Consider the following 27,682-nt stretch of genomic DNA (forward strand, 5'->3'; position numbering starts at 1 on the left):
TACAAGCACAATCTGTTCCCAAACAATATGAGCTCAGTTAGTACATCAAGAGCTAGCATTTCACAAGGGCATTTTAACTTGCCGTATGGGTCTGAGGGGAAAATGGTCAATTAGTAATGGCCAACCTTCTTCCAACCCCATTAACCTTGTAAACTCAAGGGAATACAAGCCAGCTTTAGGCAATCTTCCCTCAATTTAACTCTCTAAGTACTGATATTATTCTGGTGAATCCGCATTGTACACTCTCTGCTTAGAAAATGTCTTTGGTCACATGTACAGATAGATCTCACATCAGCCCTCATGCTAAAATATCTGAAGCAAAGCTAGTGGGGATATTTGATTAGTTAGTTTTAAAACAGGTTATGAAAATGTAACAACCTCTGTGAAGCACCTTGGGATATTTTTCTATTTAAAAGGTACTAGACAAGTATAAGTTGTTGTTGTAAAGGTACAGGAGGAGATGGAGCAATTAGAACCATAGGTTACGGCACAGAAAGAGGCCATTCAGCCCATCATGTCTGCGCTGGCTGAAAAAAGTGACACCCATTCGAATCCCACCTTCCAGCACCTGGTCCGTAGCCTTCAGGTTACAGCACTTCAGGTGCAGGTCCAGGTAGGTAACTTTTAAATAAATTGAGGGTTTCTGCCTCCACCACTGATTTGGACAGCAAATTCCAGACACCCACCACCCTCTGGGAGAAAAAGTTATTCCTCATGTTCCCTCTAATCCTTCTACCAGTCACCTTATATCTGGGCCCCTGGTAATTGACCTCTCCACTAGGGGAAACGGGTCCTTCCTGTGTACTCTGTCTAGGCCCCTCATAATTTTGTACATCTCAATTAAGTCACCCCTCAGCCTCCTCTGCTATAAGGAAAACAGCCCTAGCATTTCCAGTCTTTCCTCATAACTGCAATTTTCAAGCCCTGGCAACAATCTTGTAAATCTCCTCTGTACTCTCTCCAGAGCAATTATATCCTTCCTGTAATGTGACCAGAACTGTACGCAATACTCCAGCTGTGGCCTAAACTGCATTTTATACAGCTCCAGCATCGCGTCCCTGCTTTTGTATCCTATACCTCAGCCAATAAAAGATAGCATTCCATATGCCTTCTTCACTCTATTTACCTGTCCTGCCACCTTCAAGGACCTGTGGACATGCACTCCAAGGTCTCTCACTTCTTCTACCCTTCTAAATATCCTCCTGTTTATTGTGTATTCCCTTTCTTTGTTTGCCCTCCCCAAATGCATTGTCTCACACTTCTCCGCATTGAATTCCATTTGCCAGTTTTCCACCCACTCAACCAAACCATTGATATCATTCTGGAGCCTACAGCTATCCTCTTCACTATCAACTACACGGCCAGTTTCTGTGTCATCTGCAAATTTCCCAATCGTGCCTCCTACATTTAAGTCCAAATCATTAATATATACCACAAACAGCAAGGGACCCAACACTGAACCCCGTGAAAGGCCACTGGAAACTACTTTCCATTCACAAAAACATCCACCCTTTGTTTCCTGTCACTGAGCCAATTTTGGATCCAACTCGCCACATTCTTCTGTATCCCATGGGCGTTTACTTTTCTGACCAGTCTGCCATGTGGGACCCTGTCAATCGCCATACTAAGATCCATGTAGACAACATTCACTGCACTACCCTCATCAATCTGTCTTGTTACTTCCTCAAAATAGTCAATTAAGTTAGTAAGACACGACCTTCCCTTAATAAATCCATACTGACTATCCCTGATTAATCCGTGCCTTTCTGAGTGACAGTTTTTCCTATCTCAGAATTGATTCTAATAATTTGCCCACTACTGAGGTCAGACTGACGGGCCTATAATTATTTGGCCTATCCCTCGCATCTTTTTTAAACAATGACACAACATTCGCAGACCTCCAGTCCTTTGGTACCTTGCCTATATCTAGTGAGGATTTGAAAATGATCCTCAGAGCATCCGCTATTTCCTCCCTGACTTCCTTTAACAGCCTGGGATACAATCCAACCGGCACTGGTGATTTATCCACTTTCAAGGATGGCGGACCCTCTAGTACTTGCTCTCTCATGCTTATCGTATCTAATATTTCATACTACTCCTCTTTAACTACAATGTCTGCATCATCCCTCTCCTTTGTGAAGACAGAGACAAAGTACTCATTCAGAACCCTGCCCACATCTTCTGTATCCATGCATAAGTTACTTGTACATCTCTGGCCCTACCCTTTCCTTCGTTATTCTCTTACTCTTAATGTACTGATAAAACATCTTTGGGTTTTCCTTGATTTTTACCTGCCAATATTTTTACATGTTCTCTCTTTGCTTTCCTAATTTCCCTTTTTACTTAACTCTGCACTTCCTATACTCCTCTAGGCTTTCTAAAGTATTAATTTTTTGTGACTGTCATAAGCTTTCTTTTTCTGCTTTATCTTGCCCTGTATGCTTCTAGCTAACCAGGGGGCTCTCCATTTGGCAGTACCACCCTTTTTCTTTCCATGTCTACACTGTGCCTGTAGAATCTCACTTTTGAATGTCTCCCATTGGTTTGCCACTGATTTTCCTTTACGTAGGTGTATCCAGTCCACTTTCGCCAGATCACCTCTCAGCTTTGTAACATTTGCCGTCCCCCAATTTAGAACTTTGCTCCTGTTCCATCTTTGTCCTTTTCCATAATAATGCTAAATTCAACTGTATTATGGTCACTATCTCCAACTGTGACGTCATCCATTGCCAAGCTTCATTTCCTAAGACTAAATCTAGAATTGTGCCTCTTCTTGTTGGGCTTGTTACGTGCTGGCTAAAAAAGTTCTCTTGAATGCAGTTCAAAAATGTTGTACCCTCTGTGCCCCTCATACTGTTTGTATCCCAGTTGATATTAGAGTAGTTGAAATCCCCAACTATTATTGTCCTATTGTTTCTGCACTCAGAAATTTGCTTACATATTCTTCTATCTCCCTCTCACTATTTAGGGGTCTACAGTACACTCCTCGTAGTGTGGCTGTCCCTTTTTTTTATTTCTGAGCTCCACCCATTTGGCCTCGTTTGATGATTGATTTAGCATATCATCCCTCCTCACAGCTGTAACTGATTATTTAACCAATAATGCTACACCCCCCCCCCCCTCCTTTTTTATCCTCCTCTCTTATCTTGCCTGAAAAATCTATATCCAGAGATGTTGAGTTGCCATTTTTGCCCCTCTTTAAGCCAAGCTTTAGTTATAGCAATGATATCATGCTGCCATGTGTCTATCTGTGCCCTCAGCTCATCGGCTTTATTTGCTCTACTCCTTGTATTTAATTAATACATTTTAACACTGCCAAATTCCTGTGCTTTACACTTTTTAACCTTTGCTTCTTCTGTCTTTCAGAGTCACTTGCTAATTTTCTGCATCCTATTCCCTGCTCTGAATTTGTCCTATCTGAAACTGCCCTCAGGTTCCCATTGCCAACAGCACTTAGCAAACCTTCCTGCAAGGATATTCATTCCGGTCCTATTCGGGTATAAATAGTCCAGCTTGTACAGGTCCCACCTTCTCCAGAACCGGTCCCAATGCCCCAGAAATCTGAAGCCCTCCCTCCTGCACCATCTCTCCAGCCATCTGCTGTATTCTCCTATTTCTATCCTCACTAACATGTGGCCTTGGGATTAATCCAGAGATTACTTGCTAATCTCTTTCCTAGCTCCCTAACCTCAGCCTGCAGGACCTCATCCCTTTTTCTTCCTTTATCATTGGTACCAATGTGGACCAAGACCTATGGTTGTGCACCCTCGCCCTCTAGAATGCTCTGTAGCCGCTCAGTGATATCCATGACTCTTGCACCAGGGAGGCAACATACCATCCTGGAATCACGTCTGTTCCCCTAACTATAGAATCCCCTACCACTATTGCTCTCCTGTCTTTTCTCCTCCCTTCCTGCACAGCTGAGCCACCCATGGTGCTCTGGTCGTGACTCTCGCACTCTCCAGAGGAACCCTCTCTCCCATCGGTACTCAGAACCCATACCAGTTAAAAAGTGAGATGCCCTCCGGGGGCTCCTGCACTACCTGCCTTGTCCTCCTTGTTTGTCTGGCATCCACCTAGTCCCCCTCTGCCTGCGCTCTCTTAAGCTGCAGGACGACCATCTCCTGAAATGTGCTATGCACATGTCTCTCATCCTCGCAAATGAACCTCAGTGACACCAGCTGCTCCTTGAGTTCCAAGATTCAGCACTCGAGTCTTTGCTTTTAGTGGCACTTTCTGCACATGTTATTGTCCAGGACATGGGTAGGGTCCTGGAGTCCCCCCCAAGCGCAGGATGTGCATTTGATTGGTGTGAGCAGCCCTGCTATGCCTCGAATTATTTATTTACTGCACTAAATTGGAAGTTAAATAAACACAAAATGTTTATAAATAAAACAAACAAACGAATAACCACCTACCAACTACTGGTATTTTAGCTTCTACTTAATAGATAGACTTAAATGTTAGAGAAAAAATAAAATTCAGCAGAAGTAAGAAAATACCTACCAGATACTCACTGACTAGCTCCCTGTGCCTTGCTGCGCTCTCCCCTCTCATGCTGTTTGTAGCTCCGAAGTCTCACCCAGCCAATCACCTTCCTGCCTCCCTGTGATGCCACACCTCGATTTTTCTTTCCCAGCGCCAGCAGACTGGGTGTAGCATCAACTAGCCATGCTCCCTTCTCGTTGATTCCCAGTGAACTCTCCCATTCGCTCATGCGCTTTCTCGCGCTCTCCCTCTCTCTCTCTCAATTAAATTTAATTGATTTTTCTTAATTTATAGTTCCCCTCCTTAACAAACTCCCTCACTTACCAAGCTCCCTTCTTCACACTCTGTGCACTTGAGCTGTACTCAGAGACCCCTGAATTTATACACTCTGAAAACAATGATGTATCAGCTTTGCTAGAACTCAGAAACTAGTTTAAGCTAGCTACCTAATTAACTAGCTACAGCTACTGAGCCTGTATACCCCTATTTAAAACTGTAAGAAACTTAACTTTCCTTTTAAACAGTAATTTTAGTTAATTGCTAAATTTAAACAAAATAACATAGACTAGAGAGAGTAACCCTTAAATACCATCACTTACCAAACTCCCTTCTTGACACTCAGTGCAGACCAATTAGGTAAAACAACTAAGTTAGGAAGTAATATTGAAAAACCTAGTGGAACGCTATGGAAAAAGTATTGGGCCCTGATGAAATACTGAGAAGTCAGAAATGAAAGAGCAGAGGCTCTGACTAATTTTTCAAATATGATTGTATATGGACGGTTGCCAATGTAACAATTGTTCAAAAAGGAATGAAGCAGATATCTATAGATTTATCAGCCTAAACTGGTAATGGATAGCTTCTGGAAACCATGCAACAAGATAAAAATAATGCATAAGAACATAAATAGGAGCTTGAGTGGGCCATTTGGCCCTATGAGCCATCTCCACCATTCAACAAGATCATTGTTGATCCTCTACAATACCTAGAAAGGCCTAAATTAATTAAGGGAAGCCAGCATCCTTTGTAAAAGGCAAGTTATTTAAAAGAACTCTTTGAGGAAGACTAAGAGAGCATATACACTTTATAGTAAAACTTCAAGGAGAGTTGAGGAGTCAAGTTACTTAGAGATCTCTACAATCATTGGTCTGTCTGTCAGAATATTAATTTTTGGCCATATCACTTTGGGAAGAATGTCAATGCCTTGATAGGATGCACAAAGTATTTACTAAAATGATGCAAGGGATGTGATACTTTGGTTACAAAAAATGGGCTTTTTTTACTTTACAACAATGAAAAGTAAGGGGATCTGATAGAGGTGATCAAAATTGAGAAAATTTGGTGAGGTCGATCAGGAAAACTAGTTTCCATTGATTGAATCAATAACTAGAGGGCTTAAGTTTAACATAGTGAAAAGAGTGAAGCAGTTAGGAGACATGATTTTCATCCAGAGGGTTGTTGGGATGTGTAATGATCTACCCGAAACTCATGGGAACCGAATTTATAATTTTAAAAGGGAAATGGATAAATATTTGGAGAACAAACATTTCAAAGGAGATACGAATTAGGAGCAGGAGTAGGCTACTCAGCCCCTCAAGCCTGCTCCGCCATTCAACAAGATCATGGCTGATCTGATTCTAACCTCGACTCCACATTCCCGCCTACACCTGATAACCTTTCATCCCCTTGCTTATCAAGAATCTATCTACCTCTGCCTTAAAAATATTTAAAGACTGCTTCCAGTGCCTTTTGAGGAAGATAGTTCCAAAGACACTCAATCCTCAGAGAAAAAATTCTGCTCATCTCTGCCTTATTTGGGTGACCCCTTATGTTTAAGTGTGACTCCTGGTTCTAGATTCTCCCACAAGGGGAAACATCCTTTCTACATCCACCCTGTCAAGACCCCTCAAACAAGTCGCCTCTTACTCTCCTAAACTCCAGCGGATACAAGCCTAGCCTGTTCAACCTTTCCTCGTAAGACAACCCGCCCATTCCAGGTATTAGTCTAGTAAACCTTCTCTGAACTGCATTTATAGCCTTCTTTGACTAAGGACACCAATACGCCAGATGTGGTCTCACCAATTCCCTGTATAATTGAAGTATAACCTCTCTACTTTTGCATTCAATTCCCCTTGCAATAAACAGTTGCATTCTATTAGCTTTCCTAATTACTTGCAGAAACTGCATACTAACCTTTTGTGATTCATACACTAGGACACCCAGACCCTCTGCATCTCAGAGCTCTGCAATCTCTCACCAATTAAATAATATACTTTTTTATTCTTCCTGCCAAAATGGATAATTTCACATTTTCTCATATTTTCTCCATTTACCAGATCTTTGCCCACTCACTTCACCTGTCTATATTCCTTTGTAGCCTCATGTCCTCTTCACAACTTACTTCCCTACCTATCTTTGTGTCATCAGCAAATTTAGCAACCATACCTTCGGTCCCTTCATCCAAGTCTTTTATATAAATTGTAAAAAGTTGAGGCCCGAGCACTGATCCCTGCGGTACACCACTCATTACATCTTGCCAACCAGAAAAATGACCCATTTAACCTGCTCTGTGTTTCCTGTTAGCTAGCCAATCTTCTATCCATGCCAATATGTTACCCCCTACACCATGAGCTTTTAATTTCCGCAATAACCTTTGATGTGGCACCTTATCAAATGCCTTCTGGAAATCTAAGTACAGTACATCTACCGGTTCCCCTTTATCCACTGCACATGTTACTTCTTCAAAGAACTCCAATAAATTGGTTAAACGTGATTTCCCTTTCACAAAACCATGTTGACTCTGCCTGGTTACTTTGAATTTTTCTAAGTGCCCTGCTATAACGTCTTATTTTCCCTAATGCAGATGTTAAGCTAACTGGCCTGTAGTTCCCTACTTCTGTCTCCCTCCCTTTTTGAATAAAGAAGTTACATTGGCTATTTTCCAATCCAATGGAACCTTCCCCGAATCTAGGGAATTTTGGAAAATTAAAACCAGCTATCTCATTAGCCACTTCTTTTAACACCCTAGGATGAAGTCCATCTGGACCTGAGGACTTGTCAACCCGCAGCTCCAACAATTCATTCACTAACACTTCCCTAGTGATCGTAATTTTCTTGAGATCCTCCCTCTGTTCCATTTCCTGATTTACAGCTATTTCTGGGATGTTACTTGTATCCTCTATAGTGAAGTCCGATTTTTTAAAAAAACTTTTCAATTCATCTGCCATTTTCTTATTTTCCATTATTAATTTCCCATACTCAATTTCTATAGGACCAACGCCCACTTTGTTAACACTTTTCTTTTTTAAATATCTATAGAAACTCTGACTATCTGTTTTTATATTTCTAGCTGGCTTTTCCTCATATTCTAATTATTTTCCCTCCTTATTAATCTTTTAGTCATTCTTTGCTGTTCTTTATATTATGTCTGACCTGCCACCCATCTTTGCACAATTATATGCTTTTTCTTTGTTTGATACCATCTTTAACTTTTTTTAGTTAAGCACATATAGTGGGTCCTCCCCTTAAAGTTTTTCTTTCTCATTGGAATGTATCGATTCTGTGTACTCTGAAATATCCCCCTGAATGTCTGCCACTGCATCTCTATTGATCTATCACTTAACCTAATTTGCCAATTCAATTTGGCTAGCTCTGCTTTCATGCCCTCATAATTGCTTTTACTAAAGTTTAAAATACTAGTCTTGGACCCATTTTTCTCTCCCTCAAACTGAATGTAAAATTCAATCATATTATAATCGCTGCTACCTAGGGGCACCTTCACTACGAGGTCATGAATTAATCCTATCTCGTTGCACAATGCCAGGTCTAGTATAGCCTGCCCTCTGGTTGGCTCCAGAACGTGCTGTTCTAAGAAACTATCCCGAAAACATTCTATAAACTCCTAGGCTGCCTTTGCCCATCTGATTTTTCACGTCTTTATGTAGATTAAAATTCCCCATGATTATCGACGTACCTTTCTGACAAGCTCCCATTATTTCTTCCTTTATTCTCAGTCCTACCATGTGGTTACTATTAGGGGGCCTGTACAGACTCCCATGAGTGACTTCCTGCTGTTATCATTTCTCATCTCTACCCAAACTCCTTCTGCATCCTGTTTTCCTGAACTTAGGTCATCCCTTTCTAATGTGTTAATACCACCTTTACTTAACAGAGCCATCCCTCCACCTTTTCCTAGCTTTCTGTCCTTCCCAAATGCCATGTATCCTTTAATATTCAGGTCCCAATCTATGTCATCTTGCAGTCGTGTCACTCTAATAGCTTTCAGATTGTACTTATTTCTATTTGCACTATCAGTTCATCAGTTTGTTTCCAATGCTACCTGCATTCTGGTACAGAGCCTTTAGTTTTGTCCTTTTATTATTTTTGTAACGTCTAGCCTTGACTGCTGATTTACTGTTAGATTTTACTCTCTATCCCTTCTTGTCACAGTCTATCATTTCCCATATGAATACCTTTCTCTCTTGCCTTGTCTCTGGTCTTTGATTTGCCACATCTTCCCAAATTTGACCCATTGCCCCACTATTTAGTTTAGAACCCTCTCTACTTCCTGAGTTATGCAGCTCGCTGGAACACCAGCCCCAGCACGGTTCAGGTGTAGATCATCCCAACGGTACAACCTCCTCTTTCCCCAGTACTGGTGTCAGTGTCCCACTTCTACCACACCAGTCTTTGAGCCACGCATTCATTTCTCTAATCTTCTTTGCCCTGTGCCAATTTGCAAGTGGCTCAGGTAATAATCTAGAAATTATTATCTTTGAGATTCTGCTTAATTTGATTCCTAGCTCCTCATACTGACTATGCAGAGCTTCCTTTCTTGTCCTACCTATATCATTGGTACCTACATGGACCACGATGACTGGATCCTCCCCCTCCCACTGTATGTTCCTCTCCAGCCCTGAGCAGATGTCCCAAGCCCTGGCACTGGGCAAGCAACATAGCCATCTGGCTTTTCACTCTTTGCTGCAAAGAACAGTGTCAATCCCCCTCACTATACTGTCCCCTACTACCACTACATTCCTTTTTTGCTCCCCCCACGTGAATGGTTTCCTGTACCATGGTGCCGTGGTTAGTTAGCTCATCCACCCTGCAGCCCCCACTCATCCAAACAAGCTGAAAGTACCTCAGACCTGTTGCATAATTGCAAAGTCTGAGGCTCCTGCACTCTGGATCCCCTTGCCTGCCACAACTGCAGCCACACTCTCCAGTCTCTGACCACTGACCAAATCAGAAGACCCTATCCTAAGGGGTGTGACCGCCTCCTGGTACAAAGTGTTCAGGTAACTATCCCCCTCCCTAATGTGTCGCAGTGTCTGCAGCTTGGCCTCCAAAGCGATGACTCTGAGCCAAAGCTCCTCAAGCCGCAAACACTTACTGCAGACGTGTTTGCCCTGGATCATGCTGGCATCCAGGAGCTGCAGCTGCAACAAATCACCTGTCCTGCCATACTTACTGTGTTTTAATTAACTACGTAATTATTTTATTAAATTATTTTTCATCTGTATTTTATTAACTTTGTGACGAGTTCCTATACTATTTAAAACGTTAGAAATAGAATAGACCTTAACCACTTACCATATACTCACCAATCAGTTTGTTTCTTCCCCGAACTCCCAGCGCTCTGTTCAAGTTGCATGCTAAATCCTTTCCTCTCTCACTGCTTCTCTCCGAATCTCTGAGCTTTTGCCATTCTTTTCAAATCCTCTCCTCCCGCTGAAATAAGGAAAGGATAGGGGAATGGATGTAAGTAAATAATTTACTTTGGGAAATGGCGGAATGACCTCCTATGCTGTAAAATGTTATAATTTAGAACACTTAGAAAAATTCAAGGTAAACAGGAAGAGTCAACATAGTTTTGTGAAAGTGAAATCATGTTTAACCAATTTACTGGAGTTTTTTGAAGACATAACATGTGCTGTGGATAAAGGGGAATCAGTGGATGTACTGTACTTAGATTTCCAAAAGGTATTTGATAAGTTGCTACATCAAAGGTTATTGCGGAAATTAAAGGCTCATGGTGTAGGGGGTAACATATTGGCATGGATAGAAGATTGGCTAGCTAACAGGAAACAGAGAGCAGGCTAAATGGGTCATTTTTCTGGTTGGCAAGATGTAATGAGTGGTGTGCCACTGGGATCAGAGCTGGGGCCTCAACTTTTTACAATTTATATAAAAGTCTTGGATGAAGGGACCGAAGGTATGGTTGCTAAATTTGCTGATGACACAAAGATAGGTAGGAAAGTAAGTAGTGAAGAGGACATGAGGCTACAAAGGAATATAGACAGGTGAAGTGAGTGGGTAAAGATCTGGTAAATGGAGTATAATGTGGGAAATTGTGAAATTGTCCATTTTGGCAGGAAGAATAAAAAAGTATATTATCTAAATGGTGAGAGATTGCAGAGCTCTGAGATGAAAAGGGATCTGGGTGTCCTAGTGCATGAATCGCAAAAGGTTAGTATGCAGGTACAGCATGTAATTAGCAAAACTAATAGAATGTAATTGTTTATTGTGAGGGGAATTGAATACAAATGTAGGAAGGTTATGCTTCAGCTATACAGGGCATTGGTGAGATCACATCTGGAATACTGTGTATAGTACTGGTCTCCTTATTTAAGGGGGGATGTAAATGGGGTGGAAGCAGTTCAGAGAAGGTTTTTTAGACTGATACCTGGAATGGGAGGGTTGTCTTACGAGGAAAGGTTGGACAGGCTGAGCTTGTATCTGCTGGAGTTCAGAAGAGTAAGAGGCGACTTGATTGAAACATATAAGATCCTGAGGGGTCTTGACAGGGTGGATGTGGAAAGGATGTTTCACCTTGTGGGAGAATCTAGAACCAGGGGTCACTATTTAAAAACAAGGGGTCACCCATTTAAGACAGAGATGAGGAGAATTTTTTTTCTCTGAGGATCATGTGTCATGGGAACGTAGGAACATAGGAGCAGGAGTGGGCTATTCAGCCCATCAAGTCTGTCCTGCCATTCAGTACGATCATGGCTGATCATCCACTTCAATGCCTTTTTCCCACACTATCTTCATATCCGTTTATGTTATTGGTATTTAGAAATCTGTCAATCTCTGCTTTAAACATACTCAATGACTGAGCTTCCATAGCCCTCTGGGGTAGAGAATTCCAAAGATTCATAACCCTCTGAGGAAAGAAATTGCTTCTCATCTCTGTCCTAAGTGGCTTCCCCCTTATTTTGAAATTGTGCCCCCTGGTTCTAGACTCCCAACCACGGGAAGCATCTTACCTGCATCTACCTTGTCTATCCCTTTAAGTATTTTGTAGGTTTCAATGAGATCACCTCTCATTCTTCAAAACTCTAGAGAATACAAGCCCAGTTTCCCCAATCTCCTCTTAGGACAGTCCTGCCATCCTGGGAACGTGACTGGTGAACCTTGGTTGCACTCCCTCTATAGCAATAATATCCTCCCTAAGTTAAGGGGACCAAAACTGCACACAGTATTCCAAGTGCTGTCTAACCAAGGTTCTATACAATTGAAGCAAGACTTCACTACTCCCGTACTCAAATCCTCTTGCGATAAAGGCTAACATACTATTAACCTTCCTAATTGCTTGCTGCACCTGCATTTTAGCTTTCAGTGACTTATTGACAAGGACACCCAGGTCCCTTTGTATATCGACACTTACTAATCTCTTACCATTGAAGAAATACTCTGCACCTCTGTTCCTCCTACCAAAGTGGATAACCTCACATTTTTCCACATTATATTCCATCTGCCACATTCTTGCCCATTCATGAAGTATGTCCAAATCCCCTTGAAGCAGCTTTGCATCTTCCTTACAACACACATTCCCACCTAGTTTTGTGTCATCCGCAAACTTGAAAATACTAGATTTGGTCCCCACATCCAAATCATTGTTGTATATTGTGAACAGCTGGGGCCCAAGCACTGATTCCTGCGGTACCCCACTAGCCTGTCAACGCGAGAATGACCTATTTATTCCTACTTTCTGCTGTTAACCAATCCTCAATCCATGCCAGCTTCCTATCCCATGTGCTTTAATTTTGCTAACCAACCTCCTGTGGGGGACTTTATCAAAATCCTTCTGAAAATGCAAGTATACCACGTCCACTTTATCAATTCTGTCAGTAACATCCTCAAAAAAAACTCCCACAGGTTCGTCAAACATGATTTCCCATTCATAAATTCATGTTGACTATGCCCAAACGTTACAATCAAAGTATCCATTTTAGAATAGATTCTAGCATTTTCCCAACGACTGATGTAAGGCTTCTTCTTTGGCCTCCTTGTCTCGAGAGACAATGGGTAAGTGCCTAGAGGTGGTCAGTGGTTTGTGAAGCAGTGCCTGGAGTGGCTATAAAATCCAATTCTTAAGTGACAGACTCTTCCACAGGCATTGCAGATAAAAATGGCTGCCGGGGCTGTTACACAGTTGGCTCTCACCTTGCGCTTCAGTCTTTTTTCCTGCCAACTGCTAAGTCGCTTCGACTCGCCACACTTTAGCCCCGCCTTTATGGCGTCCGCCAGCTCTGGCGATCACTGGCAACTGACTCCCATGACTAGTTGTAAGGCTAACAGGTCTGTAATTCCCTGTTTTCTCTCTCCCTCCCTTCTTAAATTGTGGGGTGACAATTGTGACCTTCCAATCTGCAGGAACCGCTCCAGAATCTACTGAATTTTGGAAGATGATCAATGCATTCGCTATCTCCATACCTACCTCTTTCAACTCTCTGGGATGTAGAATATCAGGTCCTGGGGACTTGTCAACCTTCAGCCCCATTAATTTCTCCAAGACAATCTTCTTACTAATACTAATTTCCTTCAATTCCTCATTCACCCTAATCCCTTGGATCTCTAATTCTGGGAGATTTCTTGTATCTTCCTCAGTGAAGACAGACACAAAGTAATCATTTAGCTTCGCTGCCATTTCTCTATTCCCCATTATAAATTCTCCCTACTCTTCCTGTAATGGTCCCACATTTGTCTTAGCCAAATGTTTCCTTTTTATGTACCTATAGAAGCTTTTACAGTCTGTTTTTATATTATTTGCTAGCTTACATTCATATTCTATTCTCCCTTTATCAGTTACTTTGTCCTCCTTTGCTGTATTGTAAAATTCTCCCAATCCTCATATTTACTACTATTTCTGGCAATTTTATAGGCCTTTTTTAATCTTATACAATCCTTAATTTCCCTTGTTATCCACGGTTGACTGCCTTTACTTTTGGCGTTTTTGTGCCTTGAAGGAATGTATAGTTGTTGTAAACTATGTAATATTTCTTTAACGACTATCCATTGCCTATGCACTGTCATACCTTTTAATGTATTTTCCCAATCCACTTCAGCTACTTTGCCCCTCATACCTTCATAATTTCCTTTGTTCAAATTTAACACTCTGGCTTCAGATTGAACTACCTCACTTTCAAACATAATGTAAAATTCTAACATATTAACCTCCTACCTAGAGGTTCTTTTACAAGAAGATTATTAATTAGTCCTTTCTCATTATATAATACTAGATCTAAAATAGCCTGTTCTCTAGTCGGTTCCTCAACATACTGCTCTAGAAAACCATCCCTAATACTCCAGAAACCAGTCCTCCATAGCATTAGTGCTCATTCAGTTTACCCAGTCTATATGCAGATTGATGTCACCCTTAATCACTATATTATCCATGCTACATGCTTCTCTAATCTCCTAATTAATGCCATGCCCCACACTACCACTACTGTTTAGTGGCCATAAACAACAACTCCTCATGTTTGCTGCCCTTTGCTGTTTCTTAGCTCCACCCAAACAGATTCCACATTTTGTTCTTCCGATCTGAGATCCTCCCTTACTAATGTACAGATCCCATCCCTTATTATCAGCGCAACACCACCTCCTTTTCCTTTTTTTGCCTGTCCTTCCTAGATGTCAAATATCGTTGAATATTCAGTTCCCAGTCTTGGTCACCCTGTAGCCATGTTTCAGTTATGGCAATTAGATCATACCCATTTACCTATATTTGGGCCTTTAAATTATCTATCTCATTGCGAATGCTGTGTGCATTTAGGTAGAGTGCCCTTAACCTTGTCGTCTTGACAGTCTGCATTCTAAGCCTAGTTGATGATCGCCTTTGTTTCGCCTGCCTTCTAATGTCACTTACTACTTTTCTCCCTTCTGTTACCAGTTTTACTTCCTTCCAATTTGAGCTACCCCTCAGGTTCCCATCCCCCGACAAGCTAGTTTAAACCCTCCCCAACAGCACTAGCAAATCTCCCTGCAGGGATATTAGTTCCGGTCCTGTTAAGGTGTAGCCCGTCCATCTTGTACAGGTCCCACCTGCCCCAGAACCGGCCACAATGCCTCAGAAATCTGATGCCCTCCCTCCTGCACCAACTCTCCAACCACGTGTTCGATCAGTCAATCTAAGGAAAGAGGTTCTGCATAGTCAGTATGAGGAGCTAGGCACCAAATTAAGAAGCAGAACCTCAAAGGTAATAATCTCTGGATTATTACCTGAGCCACGTGCAAGTTGGCATAGGGCAAATAAGATTAGAGAAATTAATGCGTGGCTCAAAGATTGGTGTGTTAGAAGTAGGTTCCGGTTCGTGGGACACTGGCCCCAGTGCTGGGGAAAGTGGTGGCTGTACTGTTGGGATGGTCTTCACCTGAACCGTGCTGGTGTTCTAACAGCCGCATAACTAGGGCTTAAGAGAGGGTTTTAAACTGAATAGTGGGAGCAAGGGATCAAATTTGGGAAGATATGGTAAATCAAGGAGTACAGACCGGGCAAGAGAGAAAAATATTAATATGGGAAATGATAGGAACAGGAAGGAACAGAGCATACAAATCTCAAAATAAGTCAACAGATAAGGCTAGAGGTTGCAAAAATAATGAAAGGACAAAACAAAAGGCTCTGTATCTGAATGCACTTAGCATTCGAAACAAAACAGATGAACTGAGAGCACAAATAGAAATAAATAAGTACGATCTGATAGCCATTGCAGAGACATGGCTGCAGGACGACATAGATTGGGACCTGAATATTGAAGGGTACATGGCATTTAGTAAGGACAAGAAGTTAGAAAAAGGCCAAGGGTTAGCTTTTTAATTAATGATGGTATTAGCGCAATAGAGAGGGATAACCTAAGTTCAGGAGACCAGGATGTAGAAGCAGTGTGAGTAGAGATGAGAAATCAGAAAGGCAAGAAGTCACTTGTGGGAGTGGTGTACAGGCCACCTAACATGGACCACACTGCAGGATGGGGTATAAAGGAAGAAATAATTGCAGCTTGTCAGAAAGGTATAGCGATAATTATGGGGGATTTTAACCTACACATAGACAGGAAAAATCAGATGGGCAGAGGTATCCTCGATGAGGAATACATAGAATGTTTTTGTGATAATTTCTTGGAACAATACATTCTGGAGCCAACCAGAGAGCAGGCTATACTAGACCTGGTATTGTGCAACGAGATAGGATTAATTCATAACCTTATAGTTAAGATGATCATAATATGATTGAATTTTACATTCAGTTTGTGGGCGAGAAGAGTGGGTCCAAGACGAGTATTTTAAACAAATAAGGGCAATTATGAGGGCATGAAAGCAGAGCTAGCCAAAGTGAACTGGCAAATCAGGTTAAGGGATAGGTCAGTAGAGATGCTATGGCTGACATTTAGGGGGATATTTCAGAATACACAGAATAGATACATTTCAATGAGGAAGAAAAATTCCAAGGGTGATGGGACCCGCCCTCCGTGGTTAACTAAAACAGTTAAAGATAGTATCAAACTTGAAGAAAAAGCCTATAATTTCGCAAAGATGGGAGGCTGGTCAGAAGATTGGACAGAATATAAAAAACAGCAAAGAATGACTAACAGATTGATAAGGAAAATAAAATTAGAGTACGAGAGAAAGCTAGCTAGAAATATAAAGACAGATAGTAAGAATTTCAATAGATTTTAAAAAGAAAAGAGTTAACAAAGTGAGTGTTGGTCCCATAGAAAGTGAGTCTGGGGAATTAATAATGAATAATAAGGAGATGGCAGGTGAATTGAACAGATATTTTGCATCGGTCTTCACTATTGAGGGTACAAGTAACATCCCAGTAAAAGCTGTAAGTCAGGAAATGGAAGGGAGGGAGGAACTCAAGAAAATTACAATCACCAGGGAAGTGGTACTGAATAAATTGTTGGAGCTGCGGGCTGACAAGTCCCCAGGTCCTGATGGACTTCATCCTCGGATGTTAAAAGAAGTGGCTAGTGAGATAGTTTATGCGTTGGTTTTAATTTCCCAAAATTCCCTAGATTCTGGGAAGGTTCCATCAGATTGGAAAATAGCGAATGTAGCTCCTTTATTCAAAAAGAGAGGGAGACAGAAAGCAGGAAACTACAGGCCAGTTAGCTTAATGTCTGTCTTGGGGAAAATGTTAGAAGCTATTAAAGATGTTATAATAGGGCATTTAGAAAAATTCAAGGTCATCAGACAGAGCCAACATGGTTTTGTGAAAGGGAAATCATGTTTAACCAATTTATTGGCATTCTTTGAGGGGGTTACATGTGCCGGTGGATATATTGTACTTAGATTTCCAGAAGGCTTTTGATAAGGTGCCACATCAAAAGTTATTGCAGAAAATAAAAGCTCATGATGTAGGGGTAACATATTGGCATGGATAGAAGATTGGCTAGCTAACAGGAAACGGAGAGTAGGCATAAATGGGTCATTTTCTGGTTGGCAAGATATAACAAATGGAGTACCACAGGGATCTGTGCTGGGGCCTCAACTTTTTACAATTTATATGCCAATGGTATGGTTGCTAAATTTGCTGATGAAATAAAGATAGGTAGAAAAGTAACTTGTGAAGAAGACATAAAGGGGCTACAAAGGGATATAGATAGGTTAAGTGAGTGGGCAAAGACCTGGCAAATGGAGTATAAAGTGGGAAATTGTCCACTTTGGCAGGAAGAATAAAAAAGAAGCATATTATCTAAATGTTGAGAGATTGCAGAGCTCTGAGTTGCAGTGGGATCTGGGTGTCCTAGTGCATGAATCGCAAAAGGTTAATATGCAGGTACAAGAAGTAATTAGGAATTTTTTTTTTTTTATTCATTCATGGGATGTGGGCGTCACTGGCTATGCCAGCATTTATTGCCCATCCCTAATTGCCTTTGAGAAGGTGGTGGTGAGCTGCCTTCTTGAACCACTGCAGTCCATGTGAGGTAGGTACACCCACAGTGCTGTCATGAAGGGAGTTCCAGGATTCTGACCCAGCAACAGTGAAGGAACGGCGATATAGTTCCAAGTCAGGTTGGTGTGTGACTTGGAGGGGAACTTGCAAGTGGTGATGTTCCCATGCTGCTCTTGTCCTTCAAGGTGCTGGAGGTCGCGGGTTTGGAAAGTGCTGTCCAAGGAGCCTTGGTGCTTTGCTGCAGTGCATCTTGTAGATGGTACACACTGCTACACACTGTGCATTGGTGGTGGAGGGAGTTAATGTTTGTAGATGGTGTGCCAATCAAGCGGGCTGCTTTGTCCTGGACGGTGTCGAGCTTCTTGAGTGTTGTTGGAGCCGCACCCATCCAGGCAAGTGGAGAGTATTCCATCACACTCCTGACTTGTGCCTTGTAGATGGTGGACAGGCTTTGGGGAGTCAGGAGGTGAGTTACTAGCCTCAGGATTCCTAGCCTCTGACCTGCTCTTGTAGCCACGGTATTTATATGGCTACTCCAGTTCAGTTTCTGGTCAATGGTAGTCCCTAGGATGTTGATAGTGGGGGATTCAGCGATGGTAATGCCATTGAATGTCAAGGGGAGATGGTTAGATTCTCTCTTGTTGGAGATGATCATTGCCTGGCACTTGTGTGGCGCAAATGTTACTTGCCACTTATCAGCCCAAGCCTGGATATTTTCCAGGTCTTGCTGCATTTCTACATGGGCTGCTTCAGTTTCTGAGGAGTCGCGAATGGTGCTGAACATTGTGCAATCATCAGCGAACATCCCCACCTCTGACCTTATGATAGAAGGAAGGTCATTGATGAAGCAGCTGAAGATGGTTGGGCCTAGGACACTACCCTGAGGAACTCCTGGAGCTCAGATGATTGACCTCCAACAACCACAGCCATCTTCCTTTGTGCTAGGTATGACTCCAACCAGCAGAGAGTTTTCCCCCTGATTCCCATTGACCCCAGTTTTGCTGGGGCTCCTTGATGCCATACTCGGTCAAATGCTGCCTTGATGTCAAGGGCAGTCACTCCCACTTCACCTCTTGAGTTCAGCTCTTTTGTCCATGTTTGAACCAAGGCTGTAATGAGATCAGGAGCTGAGTGGCCCTGGCGGAACCCAAACTGAGCATCACTGAGTAGGTTATTGCTAAGCAAGTGCTGCTTGATGGCACTGTTGATGACACTTTCCATCACTTTACTGATGATTGAGAGTAGACTGATGAGGCGGTAATTGGCCGGGTTGGACTTGTCCTGCTTTTTGTGTACAGGACATACCCAGCCAATTTTCCACATTGCCGGGTAGATGCCAGTGTTGTAGCTATACTGGAACAGCTTGGCTAGGGGTGCGGCAGGTTCTGGAGCACAGGTCTTCAGTACTATTGCCGGAATATTGTCAGGACCCATAGCCTTTGCAGTATCCAGTGCCTTCAGTCATTTCTTGATATCACGCGGTGTGAATTGAATTGGCTGAAGTCTGGCATCTGTAATGCTGGGGACATCAGGAAGGGGCCGAGATGGATCATCAACTCGGCACTTCTGGCTGAAGATTGTTGCAAATGCTTCTGCCTTATCTTTCGCACTGATGTGCTGGGCTCCCCCATCATTGAGGATGGGGATATTTGTGGAGCCGCCACCTCCAGTTAGTTGTTTAATTGTCCACCGCCATTCACGATGGATGTGGCAGGACTGTAGAGCTTAGATCTGATCCATTAGTTATGGGATCGCTTAGCTCTGTCTATTGCATGCTGCTTATGCAGTTTGGCATGCAAGTAGTCCTGGGTTGTAGCTTCACCAGGTTGACACCTCATTTTGCGGTATGCCTGGTGCTGCTCTTGCAATGCCCTTCTGCACTCTTCATTGAACCAGGGTTGGTCTCCTGGCTTGATGGTAATGGTAGAGTGGGGGGGGGAATATGCCGGGCCATGAGGGTACAGATGGTGGTTGAGTATAATTCTGCTGCTGCTGATGGCCCACAGCGCCTCATGGATGCCCAGTTTTGCATTGCTAGATCTGTTCGAAATCTATCCCAATTAGCACGGTGATGTTGCCACACAACACGATGGACGGTATCCTCAATGTGAAGGCAGGACTTCGTCTCCACAAGGGCTATGCAGTGGTCACTCCTACCAATACAGTCATGGACAGAAGTATCTGCGACAGGCAGATTGGTGAGGACAAGGTCAAGTATGTTTTTCCCTCGTGTTGGTTCCCCCCACCACCTGCCGCAGACCTAGCTATGTCCTTTAGTACTCAGCCAGCTCGGTCAATAGTGGTGCTACCGAGCCACTCTTGGTGATGGACATTGAAGTCTCCCAGCCAGAGTACATTTTGTGCCCTTGCTACCCTCAGTGGTGTTCAACATGGAGGAGTACTGACTCATCAGCTGAGGGTGGTAGGTGGTTATCAGTAGGAGGTTACCTTGCCCATGTTTGACCTGATGCCATGAGACTTCATGGGGTCCGAAGGTCGATGTTAAGGACTCCCAAGGCAACTCCCCTCCCCACTGTAGACCTCTGTCCCGCCACCTCTGCTGGGTCTGCACTGCCGGTGGGACTGAACATACCCAGGGATAGTGATTGCAGTGTCTGGGACATTGTCTGTAAGGTATGATTCCGCGAGTATGACTATGTCAGGCTGTTGCTTGACTAGTCTGTGGGACAGCTCTCCCAACTTTGGCACAAGCCCCCAGATGTTAGTAAGGAGGACTTTGCAGGGTCGACAGGGCTTGGTTTGGCCTTGTTGTTTCCGGTGCCTAGGTCGATGCCAGGTGGTCCGTCCGGTTTCATTCTAGATGATAGAACGTTAAAGTTTATCATGAGGGGAATTAAATACAAAAGTAGGGAGGTTATGCTTCAGCTATACAGGACATTTTTGAGACCATGCCTGGAATACTGTGTATGGTACTCGTCTCCTTATTTAAGGAAGGATGTAAATGTGTTGGAGGCAGTACAGAGAAGGTTTACTGGACTAAAACCTGGAATGGGTGGGCTGTCTTACGAGGAATGATTGGATAGGCTAGGCTTGTGTCCGCTGGAGTTTCGGATTGTAAGAGGGACTTGATTGAGGGGTCTTGACAGGGTGGATGCGCAAAGGAAGTTTCCCCTTGTGGGAGAATCTGGAACTAGTGGTCACTGTTTAAAAATAAGGGATCACCCATTTAAGACAGAGATGAGGAGAAAATTTTTCTCTGAAGGTTGAGAGTCTTTGGAATTCTCCTCCTCAAAAGGCGGTGGAAGCAGAGTCTTTGAATATTTCTAAGGCAGGGTTACATAGATTCTTGATAAGCAAGGTGATGGAAGGTTATCCGGGTAGGTTGAAATGTGGAGTAATCAGTTCAAGCATGAACTTATTGAATGGCGGAGTAGGCTCGAAGGGCCGAGTGGCCTACTCCTAATTCGTATGTTCGTACGTAATCCTCCTATTCCTATGCTCACTAGCACATGGCACTGGGAGTAATCCTGAGATTACTATTTTAGAGGTCCTGTTTTTTAATTTCCTTTCTAACTCCCTAAAATCTGCTTTCAGGAGCTGATCCCTCTTCCTACCTATTTAATTGACACCAATATGGACCACGACCTCTGGCTGGTCACCCTCCCCCTGAAGGATGTCCTGCAGCCCTCCGTGACATTCCTTGACCCTGGCACCAGGGAGACAACACACCATCCTGGAGTCACCTTTAGTGCCGCAGAAATGCCTGTCTGATCCCCTGTGTATTGAATCTCCTATCACTATTGTTCTTCCACTCTTCTTCCTCTCCTCCTGTGCAGCTGAGCTATGGACTTTGGTGCCACAGACTTTGCTCTGGCTGGACTCCCCTGAGGAACCATCGCTCTCACCAGTATTCAAAATGGAGAACCGATTAGCAAGCAAGCTAGATTCTGGATTCCTGCACTGCCTGCCTGGTTCTCTTGGACTGCCTGGCAGTCACCCATTCCCTCTCTGCCTGCATGCTCCTAACCTTACGGTATGACCACCTCCCTAAACATGTTATCCACGTAGTTCTCTGCCTTGCGGATGCACAACAGCGACTCCAGCTGACGCTCAAGTTCCGAAACCCGGAGCTCAAGCTTCTGCAGCTGGTGACACTTCCTGCAGATATGTTTGTCTAGGACACGCGGTGCGTCCATGACTTCCCACATACCGCAGGACGTACATTCCACTTGGCTGAGCTAACCTGCCATAACCTAACTTTAAAATCTTTGGAAAGCTCTTCCTCAGAAGGCGGTGGAAGCAAAGTCTTTGAATATTTTTAAGGCAGAGGTAGGTAGATTCTTGATAAGCAAGGGGGTGAAAGGTTATTGGGGGTAGGCAGGAATGTGGAGTTGAGGTTACAATTAAATCAGCCATGATTTTGTTGAAAAGCGGAGCAAGCTCCAGGGGCTGAGTGGTCTACTCCTCCTAATTCCTATGTTCGTATGAATAGGAAGTGCCATTTGGAAATGAATAATTCATGTTTTTGAGGCCGCCTCATTTTAAGTGCTGTTTAAAGGCTGGGGTTACTCATGATATCTTTTCAGTGTTTCTCACTGCCCACTGACTGTTTTGGCATTATATATATTGAAGAAATATTAACTACAGAACCAAAGACTTGCAGGTTGATAGGTAAATTGGCCGTTATAAATTGCCCCTAGTATAGGTAGGTGGTAGGGAAATATGGGGACAGGTGGGGATGTGGTAGGAATATGGAATTAGTGTAGGATTAGTATAAATGGGTGGTTGATGGTCGGCACAGACTCGGTGGGCCGAAGGGCCTGTTTCAGTGCTGTATCTCCAAAACAAAACAATAAAACAAACCACGTATGATTCATACGACTGAATGTAATTCTGAGTGATGTTCTATTTCAAGTTGTATTTAATACCTAGCAGTAGATATGTTCAGCTCACCTCAGCACAATGTTTAGTGAACAGATCAAAATGTCTTGCGTGCCATGTCCTGTGTTTCAGCAAAAAAAAAATGTTAATTTCATTTGAGATCAGCAATACTAACGCTTTTGCCTGCCAGTACCTTTGTTCCACTAAATCATGACTGTCTATGACCACTTATAGTCCAGGAGAGATGGATTGCACATTAGGTTACAGTGGATAATTCTGTTATAGAATAGGTATGCTGTTACCGAATAATTTTATAGCACAGCGTTGAAACTAATGTGAGTGATGTATATCCTGATCGCTCTATTTCCTTTTTTAGGAGTGTTGCAAAACCAGAGAGATATAGTGGTGACAACGTCATTTACAAACCACTCGGGGTAGGTTCATAGTCCCTCTTGTCAGTAATTGCTCAAACCACTTAGCCTACTGTTTTCCACTTAGAATTCATAACTAGTTTTCCTTAATAGCTTGGTAATCATTCTGTAACGTTAACTCTCGTAGTACTGTGAAGCTGTTTTGTGTTTCAACATGCCAATTTATTTGGTTCTGAGTGTATATTTTACCCTATTCCTTAGGAGAATAGTCCCGACATGGTGTATTTGGGTTCATTAACCAACTTTGACTTGGCATTTGCCTGGACTCAAGATAAGTGTGTTCCACTGGTTAGAGAAATCACTTTTGAAAATGGTGAGGTAAGCGTGAGTTTCATCTACATGCATATCTTTTTTTTTAAACTTGAATTAATATCACAAACATTTTCTTCGAATACATTGCTTAACCCATGGCAATCTGCAATTCTGAGTCTGCTTTTCCCCTTAAATAATTGCAATTTGAGGACAAAGCACGCAAACATAACACTTATAATATTGCAAAATTATGTTCGACAACTGACCTGGATATGTTTTTTCAGTTTTCAAGCTTGCTGTTCTGACTTCTCTCGTAAAACTACCCATCCTGGTTAAATGGGCAATTATGTGCATTATTTTCGCATCTCCACTGCTGCAGCTGTAACATGTCACAAGATCATACGAGTGTAGCTTGGGTTAACTTTACTTTTTAAAAACACATTTCCTTCCTGCTCCTTGGACAGCTCCACTCTCAAATGAGGATGTATCATTACATTTTTGCCTTGCACCATTCAATGGTGTTTTTAAAGATTACAAAAGAATAGCCTGTACAAATTAAATGGCTGATATTTCTTGGCACAAGAAATTCTTTCGGATCAGTCTCGAAAGAAAAATCCTTAGTTTCCTGTTCCCCAAACTTTTGTGCTGGGATCAGCTAATATGGGCAGAAGTGAGGAGTTCCTGCCATCTGTTGTCCTCCAGGAGGACTTGGATGTGAGCAAAGTTGTACATTCTTCTTATCTAAGATTGGTACCATGTCATGTAGCCCTCTGGGTCTAGATGGTCCTAGCTCAGTCATAATGCTGGACAAGCATCATAAAAACACTGCTAAGACATGTAGTGAAGTTATTAGAGCATTAAACACTGTTCCTCTCTTCCCTGTTTGTCCCTCGACCTGCTGCTGAAGAGTGAAGGCTGAATTACCTTTTTAAAGGCTGCACACAAGTTTCCAAATAGTTTAGCTGCTAATAATACCCCAATGACTGCACCAATGGGACTGTAAATGAGCAGACCAAGGCAAATGTGTGTGTATCTCCCTCTGCAGGCAGGAGCAATTTTTTTTAACAATGGTGTAAATCATTGTGAGGTAATTAAGTTGTGATGTGGAAAGCTGCTGACCAGACTCCTGCATATATCATTGCTTGCATTTCTATTTCTAATCTATAGAAGTGATCTGGGAATGAAAGCCAAAGGCATATTTGTTAGTATGTAAGTTTTTGAAGTCAGAAAACAGTAGGGAGAGAAAATGTAGCAACAAATTTTCAGAATGAATAAGATCAGTTGTGCAATTGGGCAGAAAAATGTCAAATGAAACTTACCCGTTGAATAAAGTTTTGTAAATTGGTTAAAATATGCAGCATAAGTATGTTCATATACTAAACTAACAAAGGAAAAATTGGAAATGGACCTAGGCATAGTCATTGACTGGTCACTTTGAATGTCTAGACAATGTGGCAAGATTTTTTTTTCAAACAGAATGATCAGGTATATAGCCAAAACAATAAAGACTTCAGAGGTTATGCAATGGTCAGGCCACACTTGGAGTACTGAACTCCATGCTGGTGGTCACTGCAATTGAATATAAAGAAAAGCAGCATGAAAAAGCACAAGATATAAACTTAAATTCTGAAAGGTTAACTTATAAAATGGATATTATGAGCAACTTCTTTACTCTGTGATAAAGATTTTGAATAATCTATTAGACAGGGCAATAGTGACTAACGGGGACATTCAAATGCATTTGGATTCTAAAATGGGACAGTTCGAGTACTAGATGAAGTAGCTATGACCAAATGGCCTTTTCTCGCTCTGGATTTAAATTATTTGTTTAATAGCTGTCAAAATACAATTTAACTAAAATGTGTTTGAAGAGGCATCATTTCAAAATGGGTTGTTTAATATTTTTAATGGAGTTTTCACTTTTCAGGAGTTAACTGAAGAGGGGCTACCATTCCTTATACTGTTCCACTTGAAAGAGGACACTGCAAGTTTGGAGAAATTCCAGCATGAAACTGCACGGCAGCTGATCAGTGAGAAAGGTAATTTTTTTCCTCTGCTAATACATTTGTTTTCTTGTTTCACTTCTGATCAGCTGTGGTATGTAAAAGTACTTGAATAATTATGTGAGCTATAGATATAACGTACGTTTTATACACAAAGACAGTGTGCATTTATGTAGCATTTTCATGACCTCAATATCTGCAAGCACTTCACAGCCAATGATGTACCTTTGAAGTATAGCCAGTGTTGTCATGGATGAAAACATGGCAGCACATAGCAAAGTCCCACAATGAGGTAAATGGCCACTAAACCACTGACGACTCAGTTTCCTTCCTGGTTGCTAAGCTAGCTGACATTGTAAATGGTTGCCTCTCCTCTGATACTGTCACTTTACCTTTCAAACTTGCCATCAGCACCTTCCTCCTCATATACCTGCCTTCAACCCCCTCGGTCCTTGCAGATTACCGCACTGTCTCCAACATCTTTTCCCCTTCAAGCGCTTGAATGTGTTGCCTTTCAAATTCAAGCCCATCTTTCCTGCAACTCCACATTTGAATCTCGCCAATCAGGCTTCCATCCCTGCTACAACACCATGACAACCCTAACTGGTGACCATGGTGCATTATCCTTCCTTGACCCCTCTATAGTCGTTGACATGATCAACTAAACCAGTCTTAGAGTCATACAAAGATACAGCACTGAAATAGGCCCTTTGGCCCACCGAGTCTGTGCCAACCAATAACCACCCATTTATACTAATCCTACATTAATCCCATATTCCCTATCACATCCCCACCTTCCCTCAATTCTCCTACCACCTACCTACACAATGGCCAATTTACCTATCATCCTGCAAGTCTTTTGGTGGTGGGAGGAAACCGGAGTACCCGGCGAAAACCCACGCAGACACAGGGAGAACTTGCAAACTCCACACAGGCAGTACCCAGAATTGAACCCTGGTCGCTGGAGCTGTGAGGCTGCGGTGCTAACCACTGCGCCACTGTGCCGCCCTTTTGAGCCTGCGCTGTCATTTAATAAGGTCATGGCTGATCTGATTGTAGCCTCGACTCCACTTTCCTGCCTACCCCGATACCCTTTGACTCCCTTGTCAGTCAAGAATTTATCTAGCTCTACCTTAAAATATTCAGTTACCCTGCCTCTACAAGACTCTCAACCCTCTGAGAGAACAAATTTCTCCTCAACAACGTCTTAAATGGGCGACCCTTATTTTTAAACTGTGTCCCCCGGTTCTAGTCTCTCCCACAAGGGGAAGCATCCTTTCAGCATCCACCCTGTCAAGTCCTCTCAGGATCTTACATGTTTCAATAAGATCACCTCTCATTCTTCTAAACTCCAATGTATTCAGACCCAACGCGTCCAATCTTTCTTCATAAGGTAACCCCACCCCCCCCCCCCCCCCCCCCCCCACAATCCCAGGTATCGGTCGAGTGAGCCTTCTCTGAACTGCCTCTAATGCATTTTTATCCTTCCTTAAATAAAATACTTCTCCATATGCTCCTATCGTTCATATAGAAAGTGCCAACTAAATCTAAAATATTGGCCTTGGGTTGAAAACTGGCTCCAAAGGTCATTGTTTTCTACAAGTTGAAGTCAACAAGTGAAAACTGAGCCAATGGCATCATATGTCCAACATGTCAAAGTTTAACAATATTTCCCTGCATTAGAGACCTGCTGAGATATCTACACAGCCAAATTAAGTGCTCGAGGTTTTTTCCCCCCACTATAATTGATACCAGGTGTTTAGTAACCTCATTGTTTAAAACTCAGGTCTGTAACCCCATATTTCTCAAAAATATTTTGAATTCAATGCTTTGCTGCACATCGTTGCATGTAAATTCTACCTGCTGGATATGCCTGCATTCACCTTCAGCAATGCAATTACAACATCCTTGCTTATATACGATACATATATATGAAATATAATTGTTCACAGCCAATATTGTTAAACTTTTGGGTTACTCGTGAACTATGAAGTTAACTGTCATCATACGTTGTGAAGATCTGCTAGCTTTCGGGACTGCAACAATGTACTGCTCTGCTTGGGGGAACATGTTGGGTGAGACACAGCTAATTATGATGTCTTTTTCACAAGTGCTAATTCAATTATGTTTTTAATTCAGTAGGTTGCATAAAGCCACATAGTGGCATAAATGTATTTAGAGATAAGACAGTACTGCACCCGGCATCCAGTTTTCAGTTGGTCAAAGCAGATGACTTTTTTATTGAGGTAGTTATTCCTGGTAGAATTTTAATGTTGCTTTCATGCTTAGGCTCACTATAAACACATATTTGTTCAGTTATCATAATTGGTAGTAAGAATCAGGAGGAAAACTCTCCTGGTAGGAGTAATACATAGCGCAAAGGAAGATGGTTGTGGTTATTGGAGGTCAATCAACTCAGCTCCAGGACATCACTGCAGGAAAGTGTCCTAGGCCCAGCCATCTTCAGCTACTTCATCAATGACCTT

At 42.4% G+C, this 27,682-nt stretch overlaps 1 protein-coding gene and 1 long non-coding RNA gene across 3 annotated transcripts in view; one reads left to right on the top strand and one right to left on the bottom strand.

Annotated features, from left to right (window-relative positions):
* LOC137346718 (uncharacterized) overlaps nucleotides 1-23,647 on the bottom strand; it is a 36,521-nt gene extending 12,874 nt beyond the window's left edge. The window contains exons 1-3 of one of the 2 annotated variants that reach the window (XR_010968761.1): nucleotides 23,460-23,647; nucleotides 22,583-22,631; nucleotides 10,092-10,218 (exon numbers count right to left, since the gene is read on the bottom strand). This is a non-coding gene — a long non-coding RNA (uncharacterized lncRNA). Of the gene's footprint in view, nucleotides 1-10,080; nucleotides 10,219-22,582; nucleotides 22,632-23,459 lie in introns of both variants that reach the window. The other variant, XR_010968764.1, reaches the window with a different exon arrangement.
* The window catches only part of erp44 (endoplasmic reticulum protein 44), a 143,242-nt gene that overhangs the window by 104,442 nt on the left and 11,118 nt on the right, over nucleotides 1-27,682 (top strand). Inside the window, exons 7-9 of the mRNA XM_068010434.1 lie at nucleotides 22,887-22,944; nucleotides 23,143-23,259; nucleotides 25,121-25,232. Of these exons, the coding sequence (XP_067866535.1) occupies nucleotides 22,887-22,944; nucleotides 23,143-23,259; nucleotides 25,121-25,232 (287 nt within the window). The remainder of the gene's footprint in view (nucleotides 1-22,886; nucleotides 22,945-23,142; nucleotides 23,260-25,120; nucleotides 25,233-27,682) is intronic.

The sequence above is a fragment of the Heterodontus francisci genome, chromosome 2 (assembly GCF_036365525.1).
Source record: "Heterodontus francisci isolate sHetFra1 chromosome 2, sHetFra1.hap1, whole genome shotgun sequence".
Classification (NCBI taxonomy): domain Eukaryota; kingdom Metazoa; phylum Chordata; class Chondrichthyes; order Heterodontiformes; family Heterodontidae; genus Heterodontus; species Heterodontus francisci.